Source organism: Bison bison, unplaced genomic scaffold (genome assembly GCF_000754665.1).
Source record: "Bison bison bison isolate TAMUID 2011002044 unplaced genomic scaffold, Bison_UMD1.0 scf7180017864285, whole genome shotgun sequence".
NCBI classification, from domain to species: Eukaryota; Metazoa; Chordata; class Mammalia; order Artiodactyla; family Bovidae; genus Bison; species Bison bison.
Window position 1 is genome coordinate 818,074 of NW_011494857.1, and position 18,131 is coordinate 836,204.

At 46.3% G+C, this 18,131-nt stretch overlaps 1 protein-coding gene across 1 annotated transcript in view; it reads left to right on the forward strand.

The window, feature by feature from the left end:
* Window positions 1-8,698, forward strand: part of DHDH (dihydrodiol dehydrogenase (dimeric)) — an 11,698-nt gene extending 3,000 nt beyond the window's left edge. Inside the window, exons 3-7 of the mRNA XM_010849585.1 lie at window positions 385-548; window positions 3,343-3,595; window positions 7,049-7,173; window positions 8,001-8,154; window positions 8,400-8,698. Of these exons, the coding sequence (XP_010847887.1) occupies window positions 385-548; window positions 3,343-3,595; window positions 7,049-7,173; window positions 8,001-8,154; window positions 8,400-8,509 (806 nt within the window). The 3' untranslated portion in view covers window positions 8,510-8,698. The remainder of the gene's footprint in view (window positions 1-384; window positions 549-3,342; window positions 3,596-7,048; window positions 7,174-8,000; window positions 8,155-8,399) is intronic.
* Window positions 8,699-18,131: the final 9,433 nt, after the last annotated feature.

Sequence of the window (18,131 nt, forward strand, 5' to 3'; positions counted from 1 at the left end):
GGGTGACAATATACAGCCTTGACATACTCCTTTCCCAATTTGGAACCAGTCTGTTGGTCCATGTCGAGTTCTAACTGTTATTTCTTGACCTGCATACAGATTTCTCAAGAGGCAGGTCAGGTGGTCTGGTATTCCCAGCTCTTTAAGAATTTTCCAGTTTGTTGTGATCCATACAGTCAAAGGCTTTGGCTTAGTCAATAAAGCAGAAGCCCTTAGCACCGTCCAAATGGGAAGCTAGAGTTTGACCACTGCGGTAGGACTTCCTACCTGCTTGGAGGAACACAGGCTCCAGGAAGCTTGGGGGCGGGGCCTCTAAACGGTGGGCGGTGCCGGAGGTCTCAGTGGGTGGGGCTATTGATCTCTACCTTTCTCCTCCCGCCATAGAGGTGGCCTACATTGGCACCCAGCACCCCCAGCACAAGGCCGCAGTGTTACTCTGCCTGACAGCGGGCAAGGCTGTGTTGTGCGAAAAGCCCATGGGTGTGAACGCCGCGGAAGTGCGCGAAATGGTTGCTGAGGCCCGATCCCGAGGCCTCTTCTTTATGGAGGTGAGGGTGGAGGGCCCTTCCAATATCCCAATTAGAGCTACTTGCTATGGCTAAACGTGATTGTCGGTCAACAGTTTTGGAGGAACACAAGGGTGGATTGCCAAGATTTAAGATGACTACAAAATGAACCAGGGTCCTTGCGTTTGTCGGGATGCCGTTGAGCTATGTCAGGGAATCTACTAGCAACATCTCCCCATGGGTGGGAGTCATTGCTTTTGGCCCTTAGCAAACATGGCCGCCTGAAGGATTGTGCGTCAGCGTCTCCAAAAAAAGATGCTGATAGTGAAAGGAGCACAAAAACCGCAATGGGCTTAGTTTGGGTGGATTTACAAAGTTAGAGATCCGAAGTAGCAAGGAACCCCCTACCAAACCTCAGTGTCAAACTGCCTTTGTTTTTACCCTTATCAGACTTGGCTACCTATAGGGACCTCTGACATCTTGCAAATTGCCAGTAATTAAAATGGCCACCAACACCAATGGCTAATGCCAGAAGTTAAGATGGCCACCACATGACACCATCCGCCCCACCACCACCCCAAGCTTTTTTCATGTTAAGGAGTATTATGGTTCTTTTTCCTTTTTGGCCACACCAAGAGGCATGTGGAACTTTCCTGAATAGGGATGGAACCTGTGCCCCCTTTGGAAGCCCAGTGTCTTAACTGCTGGACCACCACCAGGGAAGTCTGAGTATTATGGTTTTTAAACATTTTGCTGTAGGTTCTGCCAGTAGTCACAATAGCTCTTACTTCCCCATGTTCTGTCTAGTTATCATACGCTCAGTATTGCTGAGCCTCCTAGACTGCAAAGTTCTATGTGCCCAAGAAGTAGTCGAGATAGCAGTGCCAAAATTCTGTGAATTTATTATTTCTTCATTTTTATTGGCACCTAATGTGTACCAGATTCAATCCTAGGAACTGGGGATTCATAACATACAAGACAGAGGCTCAGTTTTCAAGGAGCTCAAGATCACTTTAGGTCATGGAAAAGGGGTAACCCCAATGTCCATGGACATGGGCTTTTGTGGACATAGGACTGAGCTGTTCATGGAGCACAGACACCCTGTCCCAACTTGGGTGATGATCAAGGAGGTTTCTTGTGGGTAGAGGCCAGAGAGGGAAAACAGAGTTAAGACTTAAAACAAGAATTTGCAGATTTCATTTCATTAGTATGAAATTTTGGAGAAGGCAATGGCACCCCACTCCAGTACTCTTGCCTGGAAAATCCCATGGACGGAGGAGCCTGGTAGGCTGCAGACCATGGGGTCGCGAAGTGTCGGACACGACTGAGCGACTTCACTTTCACTTTTCCCTTTCATGCACTGGAGAAGGAAATGGCAACCCACTCCAGTGTTCTTGCCTGGAGAATCCCAGGGACGGGGGAGCCTGGTGGGCCACCGTCTATGGGGTCGCACAGAGTCGGACACGACTGAAGCGACTTAGCAGCAGCAGCAGCAGTACGAAATTTATCTTGGACAGGTCAAGATTTCTGGCTTTAGAGTCAGAGGACTCTAGATTCCAGTTGCCCAGTTCCTAGCTCTGTGACCCTGGGCAAATAATTTGATTCAACTGAGCCTTAGTTTTCTGATTTAAAAAATGGACATAATGATAGCTATCTGGCAGAGATGTTGGGAGAACTCATTATGCACAGCATGTACATATTGTCTTGCTCATAATATATACCCAACAAATGCAAGCTGACGTTAGGCAATGGGGAGCAACAGAAGGGGACTGGGCAGGGGTGAGACAGGGTCAGCTCTTAGAGAAGGAAAGATCCCTCTGGGCCATGTGGGGATTGGACTGGAGCGGAGAGACTGGGCGTGTTAATTTGCCAGGGCTCCTATAATAAAGTGCTACTAACGGACCAGGTGGCTAAAACAACAGAGATTTCTTTTCCCATATTTCTGGGGAGTTCTTTGGTGGCCTAGTGGTTAGGATTCTGGGCTTTCACTACAGTGGCCTGGGTTTAAAACTGTGATCCTGCAAGCCTCATGGTGAAGCCCCCCCAAAAAAATAATAAAATTTTTTAGAAATAAAAAAAAAATAAAATTTTTAAAAATAAATATTTTCTCATACTCTGGAGGCTAGAGAAGTCAAGGTGTCAGCAGGGTTGGCTCCTCCTGAGGCTTCTCTCTGTGACTTGCAGATGGCAGCCTCCTCCCTGTGTCTACACATGGTCTTCCCTCTGGGCAGAGTTGTGTCCTAACTTCCTCTTCTTCTAAGGACACCAGTCCTATTGGATGAGGGCCCACCTTAATGACCTCATTTTCACTTAATTACCTCCTTAAAAAACCCCACCTCCAGGAACTTCCCTGGCAGTCCTGTGATCAAGACACCATGCTTCCAATGTAGGGGGCGCATGTTTAATCCCTGGTCAAGGAAATAAGATCCTACATGCCACGAGATGTGGCAAAACACACACACACACACACATATACACACACCAAATACTTCACATTAGGAGGTTCTGGGGAGGGGTTGGGCCTCAACATGAATTTGGTGGGGAGACAATTCAGCCCGTGACATTGGGGGACTGGTGTAATGGTTCAGATAAGGAAGGACAAGGCCGGCCTTGGGGCTGCAGGACTGGAGAGGAGAGAAGGTGGCAGAGAGGGTCAGGCTAGACACAGCCTGGGGACTGCCAGGCTGTGGAAGGAAGACAGAGGGGCCTTGTTTGGGGAGCGGTGGGTACCCACTCAAGACTGAGTCCTCAAAGAGAGAAAAACTGGTTAACTTTTGGGTCCTGATCGTTTTCCTTCTCTTCCTGCATCCTGCTTTCTTCCCTCTGTGGTCTGCAGGCCATCTGGACCCGGTTCTTCCCTGCTGTAGAGGCTCTGAGGTCTGTCCTGGCCCAGGGAACTCTGGGGGACCTTCGGGTGGTTCGGGCAGAATTTGGGAAGAATCTCACCCACGTACACCGGGCCACAGACTGGGCCCAGGCGGGAGGTGGCTTGTTAGACCTTGGCATCTACTGCCTCCAGTTCATCTCCATGGTCTTCGGTGGGCAGAAGCCAGAGAAGATTTCAGCTGTGGGAAGGCGCCATGAAACAGGTACGGTCTATCCTGGACTTGGTTGGTTGGTTGGTCAGGTCACTAAGTTGTGTCCAATTCTGCAAGCCCATGGACCGTAACATGCCAGGTTCCTCTGTCTATGGGATTCTCCAGGCAAGGAATACTGGAGTGGATTGCCACTTCCTTCTTCAGGGGATCTTCCTGGACCAGGGATCAAACCTGTGTCTCCTGCAATGGCAGGTGGGTTCTTTACCACTGAGCCACCAGGGAATATCCTGGACTAATAGGAGTGGATCCTCTCTTACTGGGAGCAGTGAACTGGGGATAAGTCTCCTCCCTGATGAGTATCAGGTTAGACAGCTAGAGAAACTTCCCACATGAAGCCACCCAAGCTACCCCCAGCCTGGGCCCAGAGTTGAGAATGTGAGCAGGGTCTGTGCTGGGACTTTGCTGTGTGATGTTGGCCAAGGGACACAACATCTCTGAGTCTTAATCAGTTACCAACTAGTTACCTAATTAGTTTTAATTAAGTAAAATGTCAATAATAGAGTTATCATAAGGAGTTAATGAAGTAATTTTTGAAGCAAATGGTAAGCAGTTATTGAATATAAACAATTATTATTTTTTGCATTTGTCTCAGTTAGCCTTTGCTGCATAACAAACTACCCTAGAACTTAGCGACCTTAAATAACAATCATTTATTAGCTTGTGATCCTGTGGGTCGGCAATTTGGGCTGGGCTCAGCTTGAGTGGTTCTTCTGCTAGTCTTAGTCGTGTAGCTGCAGTTGGCGGGCTGTCCCACTGGAGCTGGATGCTCCAGGATGGCCTCACTATGTCTTGCAGGTGTTCGTCATTCTATGGGGAGCCTTGGTTCTCCTTCACATGGCCTCTCCTGCTGGCTAACTCAGGTTCATTCATATGGTGGTCTCAGAGTTCCAGGTGGAGCAACAGGAAGGTGGACCTCAGCATGCAAACACTTTTCAGACCTTTGCTTCTACCATATTTGCCACTGTTCCATGGCCCAACATCAGCTCAGATTTCAGAGGTGGGCAAATAGACTTTACCTCCTGATGGAAGAAGCTACTGCAAAGAGGCGCTCATAGAGGAACAAGAGGAATTGCTGTGGCCATCTTTGCAAACTGCAGAAAGCAATGAATAGCCAGGAAATTAGTACTTGAGAGGAAGGTCACTCTTTAGAAAAACTGTCTCCGTCTAACATCTGGCTAGTTCCTAGGCTAAATAGTAGTTATAAAAACAGATCCTGTTTACTAAGTGCTACCTTAATAGATATTAAGGTTATTATAGATTATAACTTTAGGGTTATTATAGATATGACCTTTCTGATATATTAAAGTTGTCTCCATTTTACATATTAGGAAACTGAAGTGCAGAGAGGGGTAGTGATTTATCCAGGGTCACACAGCAGACCTGGGATAAGAACTTGGGCTTAAAAGAGAGCTGAGTCAGGGGACTTGCCTAGCAGTCCAGCGGTTGGGACTCTGCATTTCCACTGCAGGGGCCTACAGGTTTGATTTCTGGTCAGATAATTAGGCTCCCCCATGCCACATGGTGGAACTAGGATCCCAAGTTCCAAAAAGAGAGAGGGCTGAGTCAGTAGACTCCTCCATCTGTGGCCTGCCTGATGTGGAACCAGGCTAGTACTTTACCTGCTGTGTTTAATTTTTAACTAATGCTTATATATCACTTATTGTCATCTAAATAGTCTTCTAAGTACATTGTGCATTTTATAGCACTTAATGTAATACCTGAAATGGCCTTATGAGGCAAATTCTCTTATTATCCCCATTTCAGAGATCAGGTAACTGATTCTCACAAACCTATACAACAGGTATTTACAATGGAGGAAACTGAGGCTTAGAGAGGTAAAGTCTCTCTCTCTTTACTTTTTTAGCATATTTTTATTTATTTATTTAGATTACATCTTTACTGTGATATAATTCACATACCATACAATTTATTCATTGAAAGTATATAATTAAAAAAAATAAAAAAAGAAAGTATATAATTTTGTGGCTTTAGTATAGTCACAGAGTTGTGCATTTATCACTACAATCAATTTTTAAATTAATTTTTATTGAAGTATAGGTGATTTTATGGGATTTTCTAGGTGGCTCTAGTGGTAAAGAACCTGCCTGCCAGTGCAGGAGACAGAAGAGATGTGGGTTCGACCCCTGGGTCAGGAAGATCCCCTGGGGGAGGACATGGCAATCCACTGCAGTATTCTTGCCTAGATAATCCCATGGACAGAGAAGCCGGCCAGACTACAGTCACAAAGAGTTCGACACAATCAAAGCAACTTAGCACACACGTGCATGCATCATACAGCAAATGTAGCATGGAGACATAGTCGATTTACAATATTGTGTTAGTTTCAGGTATATAGCAAAGTGATTCAGTTATGCATATACTATAGCCACTCTTTTTAGATTCTTTTCCCATATAGGTTATTGCACAGTATTGAGTGGAGTTCCCTGTGCTATCTGGTAGATTCATATTAGTTACCTATTTTATGTAGTGTGTATATGTCGATCCCAATCTCTCCCACTTTATCTCTCCTGAAGTGTAATCAATTCTAGAATATTTTCATTACTCAAAAAAACAAAAACAAAAACCACCAATTTTCCCAGGCCCCTGAGCCCTAACCAACCACAAATCTGCTTTGTGGTTCTATGGATTTGCCAAATATTATTCTTGCCTGGAAAATTCCAAGGACAGAGGGGCTCGTCACGCTACAGTCCACGAGAGTCACAGAGTGTCAGACACGACTGAGTACATGAAGCCAGACATTTCATATGAATGGAATCCTGCAACGTGTGACTTTTGTGTCTGGCTTCTTTCATTTGACATGTTTTCAGGGTTCATCCATGTGGTAGGACATATCACTACTTCTGGCTTCAGTCATATTAAAGATGAAATCTCAGGACTTCCTTGGTGGTCCAGTGGCTAAGACTCTGCACTCCCAGTGCAGGGGGCCCGGGTTCAATCCCTGATCAGGAAACTGGATTCCCGTATGGGGCATCTAAAAATTTCACATGCTGCAACTTAAAAGAGCCCACATGCTGCAACTAAGACTCAGTGCAACCAAATAAATACTTAAAATTTAGGGAAAAAAAGATATCTTTCCCAAAGTTCTTCAGACGGGACTTTTTTTTTTGGTTGTGCTGGGGCTTCACTGCTACTCAGGCTTTCCCTGGTGGCAGCGACTGGGGCTACTCTGTACTCACAGTGTGGGTTTCCTGTTGCGGTGGCTTCACTTGTGGAGCACTGGCTCCAGGACACGCATAGTTTCAGCACGTGGTTCAGCAGTTGTGGCGCATGGGCTCAGTTGCGTCGCAGCTTGTGCGGTTTTCCCAGGCCAGGGATCGAATCTGTTTCTCCTGCATTGGCAGGCGGACTCTACCAATGAGCCTCCAGGGAAGCACTCAGGCAGGATGTGAGGCCAGGCTTGCCCTTGTCCTGTGCCTTCCCCAGGTGTGGACGACACTGTCACTGTGATACTCCAGTACCCAGGAGGGGTCCACGGCAGCTTCACCTGCAGCATCTCTGCCCAGCTCTCCAACACGGTGTCCGTGAGTGGTACCAAGGGCATGGCCCAGGTGAGGCACGGTTGGCTGAGCTGGGATGGCTCCAAGTACTGGGAACCAGGGCCCTTAGCGAGAGGAATAGGCCAGTCGTGGCTGTTGGAGATGGATGGGGACTGAACTTACCTCTTCCCACACCATTGATAAGAAATTCATCCTCAGCTACTAGGCCATGGGATGGAGTTTGGACCTCCAGGCTCCTTCCTGAGGGTGAACCCATTGGTCTGTCAAAAGTCCTTAGTCCTTTCTTGGGAGAAACCAGTTCTTAGTCACCACTCTCTGAGAGCAGCTATAACCTTTGGAATTGCACTCAGGACAGAATACAGGCATTATCAAATGGCAGCTTCATGGGGCTTCCTGGAGCCATGTTGCTAGAAAGAAATTCTATTCTCAGCAGAAGAATTTGTACCTTGCCCCAAACTGGAACTGCAGAATCTGACCCAGCTGTATCTCTGTATTTCCATTTTGACTTAGACTTGGGTATGGGAATAATTTAGGCTTCCCCAGGGGCTAAAACAAAATGGATAAGCAGGTGATGGGTTGTCTCTGCTCCTCCTTGCAAAGGGGGATTCCACAGAGGCAATGATAATCTGTCTTCACGGCCTGAGCACAGGGTTACAGAAAGGTTTGTTCCTGGGGAAATGAACAGACAAGACAGTCTTGTACTGTGGCAATCCTGATGCTAAGAAATAATCCTCCAGCAACCAGGGCAGGGCTAGGTTGGGTGGGGACCCAAACCCTTCCTGAGGATGGCAGGTGATCGGTGCTTAACTGACAAGAGAGAGCTCCTGAGCAGCCCTGTTGGTGAGGGCGGTGGGACCACCTCTTATCTCTTCTCTCAGCTCCTCAACCCCTGCTGGAGCCCAACAGAGCTGGTGGTGAAGGGGGAGCATAAGGAGTTCCCACTGCCTCCAGCCCCAGGCAAGGAGTTCAATTTTACAAATGGAATGGGCATGAGTTATGAGGCCAAGCATGTCCGGGAATGCCTGCAGAAAGGTAAGCATGTGGAGAACAGGGGTGGGAGGGCGGGAGGGTAGCAGGGCAAGCCTGGTAGTGGAGGTGGGTATCCTCTCTACTCATCCACTCAAGCAACTGTTTAGAACTACATCTCCCAGGACCTCCTGTGGCATCCATATGTTAGAACCATGAATTAGTGTGCCTCATGGGATTCTGGGAATTGTAGTTCTTTTGGTCTTCGGGGATATGAGTAGGAGGGTGTCCCTAACTGCACTCTCCCCCAGGCCTGAAGGAAAGTCCTGTGATTCCTCTGGTGGAAAGTGAGCTCCTGGCTGACATCCTTGAGGAGGTGAGGAAGGCCATTGGAATCACGTTCCCCCAAGACAAACACTGATGTATGCCCTGAACAAATAAAGACATGCTGGGAATTCTTTGGCTGTCCAGTGGTCAGGACTCGGCACTGTCACTTCTGGGGCCTGGGTTCAATCCCTGGTCAGAGAACTAAGATCCTGTAAGCCTCAGGGCATGGCAAAGTAAATACAAAAATTAAATAAAATAAATAATAAAGTTGTGTTTCCACAGAGATCTTGGCAGTGGTGGTTTGATAGGAGCTGGAGAGAGCCCACCATCAAAGAGGTCACTAGAGCATAAATTGGTTGGAAGGATGAGAGTGGGGGAAGGTGGGGTCAGGACTGTATTTCCCACAAGCTCCTGGAACAGACATGTGTGGGAAGATCCACAGTTTGCCTGCCTCGGCCTGTGTGACCTTGGCTGGGGAATAGTGTATGGGTAGAAGGCGTCCCTAACTGCACCCTCCCTAGCCTCTCTCTTTGTCTCGTCATCAGGAAATGGGAGATACCACACTAAACACCTTCTGGTGAGGATTAAATGGGCCCTAGCACACAGTAGGTTCTCTGTAGATGTTAGCCAATGGCCCTTCACTTTGAGGTCAGGCCTCCAGAAGCTCCAGGCTCCCATTAAGGTATAGAGAATCACGGGACTTCCCTGGTGGTCCAGTGGCCAAGATACCATGCTCCCAATGCAGGGGGCCTGGGTTCAATCCCTGGTCAGGGAACTAGATCCCAAATGCCGCAACTAAGAGTTCATATGTAGCAACTAAAGATTTTGCATGCCACAATGAAGATCAAAGATCTCAAGTTCCAAAACTAAGACATGGCACAGCCCAATAAACGAATAAGTAAAATATTCAAAACAAGGGGCTTTGCTGGTGGTCCAGTGGTAAGACTTCACCTTTCAATGCAGGGGTTCTGGGTTCGATCCTCAATTGCGGAGCTAAGATCCCACATGCCTCACGGCCAAAACAAACAAACAACAATAAAAACATAAAACAGAAGCAATATTGTAATAAATCCAGTAAAGACTTTAAAAATGGTCCACATCAAAAAAATAATCTTTACAATCAAAACAAAACAAACCTTTGCTTAAAAAAAAAAAAAAAGATATAGAGAGTCATTTCAACAGGAATGTTCACAAGCATTCAGTGGTCTTATTGGCAAAGCCTGGGTCATATGCCCTTCTGTGTGGCAGGGGTAGGAAGTCATTCCCACCCAAATTACAGAGAGTTAGAATGGGGCTGTATGTGGGCACTTGGCCAACCATTTAGGGTTAACTTTGTGCTCTAAGAAAGATCTAATTTCCATATTTTACCATAGCAGTGAGTATAGGTTAGGTTATGTTACAGTAACAAAGAATCCCCAAATCTCAGCTTAGCATAACAAGGTTCTTTCCTCACTTGTGTTATATATTGACTGAGAGTTCTGGATTGTATCTTTCTGGGACCCAAAATGACAGAGCCGCTAGTATCTGGAGTCCTGCTGGTCAAGTGTGGCCAAGGAAAGAATACCCTGGAAGCTTTTGTACAAAAACATAAATGCCCTGACGTGAAAGTGATACACATAATCCCAGAATGTATTGGCCAAAACTAGTCATGTGACCTGAATGAACTACAGAGAATCTAGGAAGTTCATATCTACCACATTCCAGAAGATGAGATGGACATATCGGTTTTATGACATTAATAACTCTCACTATGAGGAAATAAGAAATTTGGTAGAAATTTCAGAACACTGAGAGACATCAGTTAAATGAGTTTTCTATTTGCTTGTCATACCTTGTCATAGTTTTTCTTCTGAGGAGCAAGCTATGAGAAACCTAGACAGCATATTAAAAAGCAGAGACTTCACTTTGCAAACAAAAGAGCCATATAGTCAAAGCTGTGGTTTTTCTAGTAGTCACATACAGATGTGAGAGTCAGACCATAAGGAAGGCTGATTGTTGAAGAACTGATTTCAAACTGTGGTGCTGGAGAAGTCTCTTGAGAGTCCCTTAGACAGCAAGGAGATCAAACCAGTCTATCCTAAAGGAAATCAACCCTGAATATTCATGGGAAGGACTGATGCTGAAGCTGAAGCTCTAATGCTTTGGCCACCTGATGCGAAAAGTCAACTCACTGGAAAAGACCCTGATGCTGGGTAAGACTGAGGGCAAGAGAAGGCGGTGATAGAGGATGAGATGGTTGGATGGCATCACCAACTCAATGGACATGAATTTGAGCAAACTCTGGGAGAGAGTGAAGGACAAGGAAGCCTGGCGTGCTGCAGTTCATGGGGTTGCAGAGTCGGAGATGACTTAGCAACTGAGCAACAACATTGCTTATTCCAAGTCCCACTATGCATCATTCAGCTATCACCATATTGGGTTTCAGTCCTCTGCTTGCTTGGTTTCAACCATTTAATTGTTAGAGATGCCTAGATGTCACCTCTGATAGAGAAGTTTCACTGGACACATGACTGCACAGCTAAAGACTACATTTCCTAGGCTCCCTTGCGTGTGAATGGCTTTTGGCCAATGGGATGCTGGCAGCTTCTGAGTTATGGCCTTAAAAGGCAAGGAGGATGGCAACCCATCCCGACTTTCCCTTCCTGGTGTGGAGATGTCTTGGACGTCGGTGTGTCCACCTTATACTGTGAGATGGAAGTGCTGTGTTGTGAATGGTGAGGCAACAAGCTAGAATAGAAAGCTAGAAGAAAGACGTGATCATGGAAGTAAGCATGCCCCAAGATCTTCAGGATGTGTTGGCAAACTGGACTCAGGAGAGCTGATGTTTAGTTCCAGTCCAGGTCTGAAGGCCTGAATACCAGGACAGTTGACAATACAGGTCTTGTCTGAAGGCTGGCAGCTCAAGACCCAGGAATAGCCAATGTTCTAATCTGAGTCCAAGGGTGGGAAGAAAGTTAATGTCATAGTCCTAAGATAATGAGGCAGAAAGAATTCTTTCTTATTCAGAGGAGGGTCAGTCAGTCTTTTGGTTCTATTCAGGCATTTTATGCAATCTACTTTACTAAGTCTACTGATATAATATTGATCTCATGCAACAACACCCTCACAGAAATACCCAGAATAATTTTAGATCAAACATCTGGGCATCCTGTGGTCCACTCAAGTTGACACGTAAAGTTGGCCATCAGGGGCTTCCCTGGTGTCTGGTGGTTTAGAATCCACCTCCAAAGCAGAGGACACGGATTTGGTCCCTGGTCTGGGAAGATTCCACATACCATGGAGCAACTAAGCCCTTGTGCCAGAACTACCAAGCCAGCGCTTTTGAGCCCATGAGCCACAACTATGGAGCCCATGTGCCGCAACTACTGAAGCTTGTTCGCCTAGAGCCTGTGCTCAGCAACAAGAGAAGCCACTGTAATGAGAAGCCCATGCACTACAGCCACTCACTGCACCTAGAGAAAGCCCTGGCAGCAACAAAGATCCAGCGCAGCCAAAAATAAATAAAATAAATCTTAAAAAAATTAACCATCATGCTTTCTGACACTGGAACTATCCTCACTGTTAATAGCACTTAGGGTTGCAACTTCTTGGACCGTGACATGAGAGGGGAATAAACTTCTGCATTGTTTAAGCCACTGTTATGCTGATCTTTGCTAAAGCAGCTGAACTGGCGTGCCATCTTATATTTTCAAAAGATATCTCCTCTCCCTGCTCATATCCTTCCATTGAGAAGTAGAGTCTAGTTTCCCTTCCCCAGAAGTGCAGTGGGCTCCTGACTCCTACGTAGCTGTTGCAACAAGGCAGAACTGACACTGTATGCTTTTCGAGGTCAGATCAGGAAAGGCAGTGCAATTTCTTCTTTGTTAGCTGAAATTCTCTTGAAACCTTCAACCATAAGGCAATAGTTTGGCTGTCCCAAAGCCACCAAGCTGTAAGGCAACTGAAACCATCCCACACTAAAAAATCACAGGGACAGAAGGAAATGGCAACCCACTCCAGTATTCTTGCCTGGAAATTCCATGGACAGAGGAGCCTGGTGCACTATTGTCCATGGGGTTGCGAAGAGTCAGACATGCCTGAGCACGCGCACACACACGTGAATATCTGTGATGAGTATCTTTCTACCACTTTCAGCTCAGCATCTGCCAAAGTGAAATGATCACTTTTGGATTCTCCTGTCAATTTTGCTGTCCAATTTTCATCCTTTGTAGGATTTTCTGCATTGGAAAAAAGGTCAACTTTGTCCACACTCCTACTCAATAGTTTTTTAATATTTGTGAAAGTGAAAGTCACTCAGTCGTGTCCGACTCTCTTGCGACCCCATGGATTATACAGTCCATGGAATTCTCCAGGCCAGAATACTGGAGTGGATAGCTGTTCCTTTCTTCAGGGGATCTTCCCAACCCAGAACTCGAACTCAGGTCTCCCGCATTGCAGGAGGATTCTTTACCAACTGAGCCACTAGGGAATTCTTTTACTATTTATATGTAATGGCTAACCTTAGAAATTAGAATCTCCTCTAAGATTTAAAAAGAGTCTCTGAGCTTTCTTTAACTTAACTGGAAAAGACAACCATATACACAACAATGAAATTTATAGGGAAAATTGAATGTCTGTATCAGTGGATTTGTTTAACAGTTTTTGGTCCATGTATGTATGTATTTGAAGTCACTCAGTCGTGTCCGACTCTTTGCGACCCCATGGACTGTAGCCTACCAGGCTCCTCCGTCCATGGGATTTTCCAGGCAAGAGTACTGGAGTGAGTTGCCATTTCCTTCTCCAGAGGATCTTCCTGACCCAGGGATTGAACCTGGGTCTCCCGCACTGTAGGCAGACGCTTTACTGTCTGAGCCACCACGGAAGTCCTTTTCTTTGGTCCATCGTTGGTGCCTAATAAATGTTTCTTTGTGTGGATATGAAAAAAAAAAAAAAAGGAACCACACGGAAAGTCTTGAGGTTCCATGAAAATAAAGAGATGCTCCATCAAGTCCCAATACCCTTCAGTCTCCCTGCTCTTCCAGTTCTAGCCATCATCTGACTGCAGACGTTGAGTGACCCCAAGCTGGAAATGCCCAGGGAACCTGGCTCAATCTCACTATCCATGGGTCTATCAAAGATAATAAAATAACTGTTGCTTTAAGCCACTAAGCTCTGGGATGACTTGTTACACAGTGACAGTGAACCAGTACATCTAGTATAACTTTTATAACCCGATAAATGGGTTCATTTTTAATATGTCTAAGCAGAAATCCTACTCGTTGTTCTTCACCCCAGAAACTTACCTAAATCAGCCACCAGGGCCCTCTGACCCTCAATAACTTAACATCTACAGCACATTAGCCCTCTCCTCTGTGGCCCATCCTCGGTGTGCAAAGAGTTCTTCTTTGTCTGGCGTGGCAGTCAGTTTCTTTTTTTAAACTGAAGTACAGTTGATTTACAATATTGTGTTACTCTCAAGTGCTGCTGTTGTTTAGTTGCCAAGTCGTATCTGACTCTTTTGTGACCCCGTGGACTGTAGCCAGCCTGGCTCCTCTGTCAATGGGATTTCCCAGGCAAGAATACTGGAGTGGATCGCCATTTCCTTCTCAAGGGGATCTTCCCAACACAGGGATCAAACCTGCGTCTCCTGCTTGGTAGATGAATTCTTTACCACTGAGCCACCAGGGCTCTCAAGTATACAGCAAAGTAATTCAGTCACGTTGTTCAGTCACCCAGTCGTGTCCAACACTTTGTGACCCCATGGACTGCAGCATACCAGGTTCCCTGTCCCTCACTGTCTCCTGAAGTTTGCCCAAGTTCATGTCCATTGCATCAGTGATGCCGTCCAGCCATCTCATCCTCTGACACCCTCTTCTGCTTCTGCCCTCAGTCTTTCCCAGCATCAGGGACTTTTCCAATGAGTCGGCTCTTTGCATCAGGTGACCAAAATACTGGTGCTTCAGCTTCAGCATCAGTCCTTCCAATGAGTATTCAGGGTTGATTTCCCTTAAGATTGACTGGTTTGATCTCATTCTGGTCCAAGGGACTCTCCAGAGTCTTCTCCAGAACCACAGTTCGAAGGCATCAGCTCTTTGGCGCTCAGCCTTCTTTACGGTCCAGCTCTCACAACCGCACGTGACCACTGGGAAGACCATAGCCTTGACTATACGGACCTTTGTCGGCAGAGTAAGGCCACTGCTTTTCAACACACTGTCTAGGTTTGTCATAGCTTTCCTACCAAGAAGCAATAGTCTCCTGATTTCATGGCTGCAGTCACCATCCACAGTGATTTTAGAGACCAAGAAGAGGAAATCTTTCACTACTTCCACCATTCAGTCATATATATATACTTTTTGATATTCTTTTCTAAGCTGTTTAAAATTTTTATTTACTTATTTTATTTTTGGCTGTGCTGGGTCTTTGTTGCTGCACTCAGGCTTTCTCTGTTTGCGGTGAGGGTAAGTGGGGCCTACTCTGTGTAGTTGTGCTGCATGGGCTTCTCACTGTGGTGGCTTCTCTTGGGAAGCAAAGGCTCTAGGGCACTCAGGCTTCAGTGACTGTGGCGTGTGGGCTCAGTACTCCCCGGCTCTAGAGCATAGGATCAGTAGTTGTGGCTCACAGGCCTGGTTACTCTGTGGCATATAGAATCTTTCAGGACCAGGGATGGAACTCATGTCCCCTGCATTGGCAGGTGGATTCTCAACCACTGGACCACCAGGGAAGTCCTCCGCTATACATTATTATTAAAATATACTGAAGGACTTCCCTGGTGGCCCAGTGGCTCAGATTCCACACTCACAATGCAGGCGTCCCGGGTTCAATCCCTGGTCAGGGAACTGGACCCACATGCTACAACTAAAGATCCCACATACCACAAGAAGACTGAAGATCTTTCTACCACCACTAAGGCCTGGCACACCAAATAAATCAATATTTTTAAAAAGATGTCAAAAACGAAAGAGCAAATGACAATATAAAAAATTTTAAAGTAAAAAAAAGAACCAAAAAACAGAAAAGAAAGCCCTGTCCAAGTGATACAGTTGCCCTGGAGATAGCACCCATAAGAACTGGACAATTTTGGCAAATCCATCTCCTTCTCCGGGCTCTGGTTTCCTCATCTGTAAATAGCCTGTACTTATCCTAGATGTGGCTCAGAGGTTAAAGCATTTGCCTGCAATGTGGGAGACCTGGGTTCGATCCCTGGGTCGGGAAGATCCCCTGGAGAAGGAAATGGCAACCTACTCCAGTATTCTTGCCTGGAGAATCCCATGGACGGAGGAGCCACGAGGTGGCAAAGAGTCCGACCCACTGAGTGACTTCACTTTCACTATCCTAGACATATTAGTTATCTGTTGTTGTGTAACTGATTGCCCTCAAACGTAGCAACTTAAAGCAACAATAAATGTTGATTGTCTCACACAGTTTCTGAGGGTTGGCAATCCACTGAGTGGCTTGGCTGGGTGGTTCTGGCCTAGGATCTCCCATGAGGTTGCAATCGGGATGTTGGTGGGCACAGCTGTCATCAGAAGGCTTGACTGGGGCCGGAGGATGTGCTTCCAAAGCCGCTCATTCACGTGGCTGGAGGACTTGGTTTCTCCACATGTGTGTTTCCCCTGAGGATGATTGCTTGAATGTCCTTACAACATGCCAGCTGCTTCCTCTAATAAAGCAAATGATCCAAGAAAGAGCCAGGCAGAACCTGCAGTGACTTTTATGACCTAACCTTGAAAGTTACACTTTGTTATTTCCACAATATCCTATTAGACACACTGTCAGTCTATTCAATATGGGAGGGGACTATACACAGGGGTGTGAATACCTGTAGGTCTCACTGGGGGCCCATGATGGAATTGGACTTCATAGTTCTGATATAGCATCTTTATTATTGTAAACAATTTTGACTTCAGAACTATCAAAAAGGTTCCCCCCCCAACTAATTAACAGTTGTACTGTTTAGAGATCTGTGCTGCTGCTGCTAAGTCGCTTCAGCCGTGTTCGACTCTGTGCGACCCCATAGACGGCAGCCCACCAGGCCCCACAGTCCCTAGGATTCTCCAGGCAAGAACACTGGAGTGGGTGGCCATTTCCTCCTTCAATGCATGAAAGTGAAAAGTGAAAGTGAAGTCGCTCAGTCTTGTCCGACTCTTAGCGACCCCGTGGACTGCAGCCTACCAGGCTCCTCTGTCCATGGGATTTTTCAGGCAAGAGTACTGGAGTGGGGTGCCATTGCCTTCTCCATTAGACATCTGTGGCAGCATTAAAAGCCCTTTCTTCCTTTTCTGTAATTGGGATGGAAGGAGGGCTAATTCATTGGGCTGGAATAACACACAAATAAAGCAAGCTTCTAAATTAATAGAAAACACTGTTTCTCCCAAGGACATGCTTTCTTACTCACAGAGAAACTTTGTTCTCTAAAATCATCAAGCGTTAAAAATTCAATCAGTAAAAATGAAACATTGCACTCCCACTCTTGCCTGTGGGATCTAACTCATTTGATACAGAGTAGCAGCTTCAATTTCCAACTCAAGAGCAGAGCAACGGGTTTCTGGACCCAACGGTCCACACCCACATTAATCTTGTAGTTTGCAAGGATACAGAACCCTGGTTCCTTTCACAGTCCACCAACTGCTTGGCTTTGAGCCTATCATATAGTCATCACCTAAACTCTACATTTCCTCCAAACCAATAATAACTCTATCTTTTTCTCTGTCAAGATGCTCCATGATTGCTCTGCTGTGTCATCTCCATCATCTTCATGGGTCAATAAACTTTACTGTCAATAAACTTGTCAGTAAACTGGTGTTGTTAGGCTGATGGACTAAGGCACTATAATCTTCAATTTCCCTGGCTCCCAGGCACCTCTGGGAAATAGATTCCCTTCTCTTATATGCTAAACCATTCATCATTTGACCCAGCCAATTTTTCTAATCTCAGTTTTTTTTCTTCTTACTGTTTTCTTTTTACAAGGCGATATAATCATTTCCATACATTAAAGTGCGTATCTTATGTGTACAGCTCAAGGAATTTTTAAATATGTGCATGGGCTTCCCAAGTGGCTCAGTGGTAAAGAATCTGCCTGCCAATTCTGGAAACACAAGAGATGCAGGTTCAATCCCTGGGCTGGGAAAAAACCCCGGAGAAGGAACTAGCAAACGCCTCCCGTATTCTCGCCTGGGAAATCCCATGGACAGAGGAGTCTGCCAGGGGTCCCAAAGAATAGGACACCACTGAACACAGCACAGCACATGCTCAAGTAAGCACCCCAGGAGCCTCTCTTGGGGTCCCTTTCTGTCCACACCCTGCCAATCTATCACTTCTTGAACTTTAAATTCCTTCCCCCCCCACACACACACATAAACATTCATAGACATTAATCATCTGGAATGTCCTGCCTCAATAAATGCTATTTTTGACTTCTGATATTCTTTCTATCCTGCGAAGGGCTTGAGTCCCCCCTGAAACTTTTGAAAATACTGCAGGAATGATGAAAAGTTACAGCTGCGACTACTGCTTAGCCGGTAAAACGGCGCCACGACCAGTTCCTAAAGGGAAGTGCAGACTGGACAGTCACGTGATAGGGGCCGAGCTCTCCAAAAGCAGGTGAGGCAGGTGTGGTCCGGACTCCGCGCAGCCCTGCGGGGCAGAGGCGCGCGGCGGCCATTTTGAGGGGCGGTCACGTGAGAGGACGTACGCTCAGCGGGGCGCTCACGTGACCAGGGGCGTGCTGCGGCCGCCCG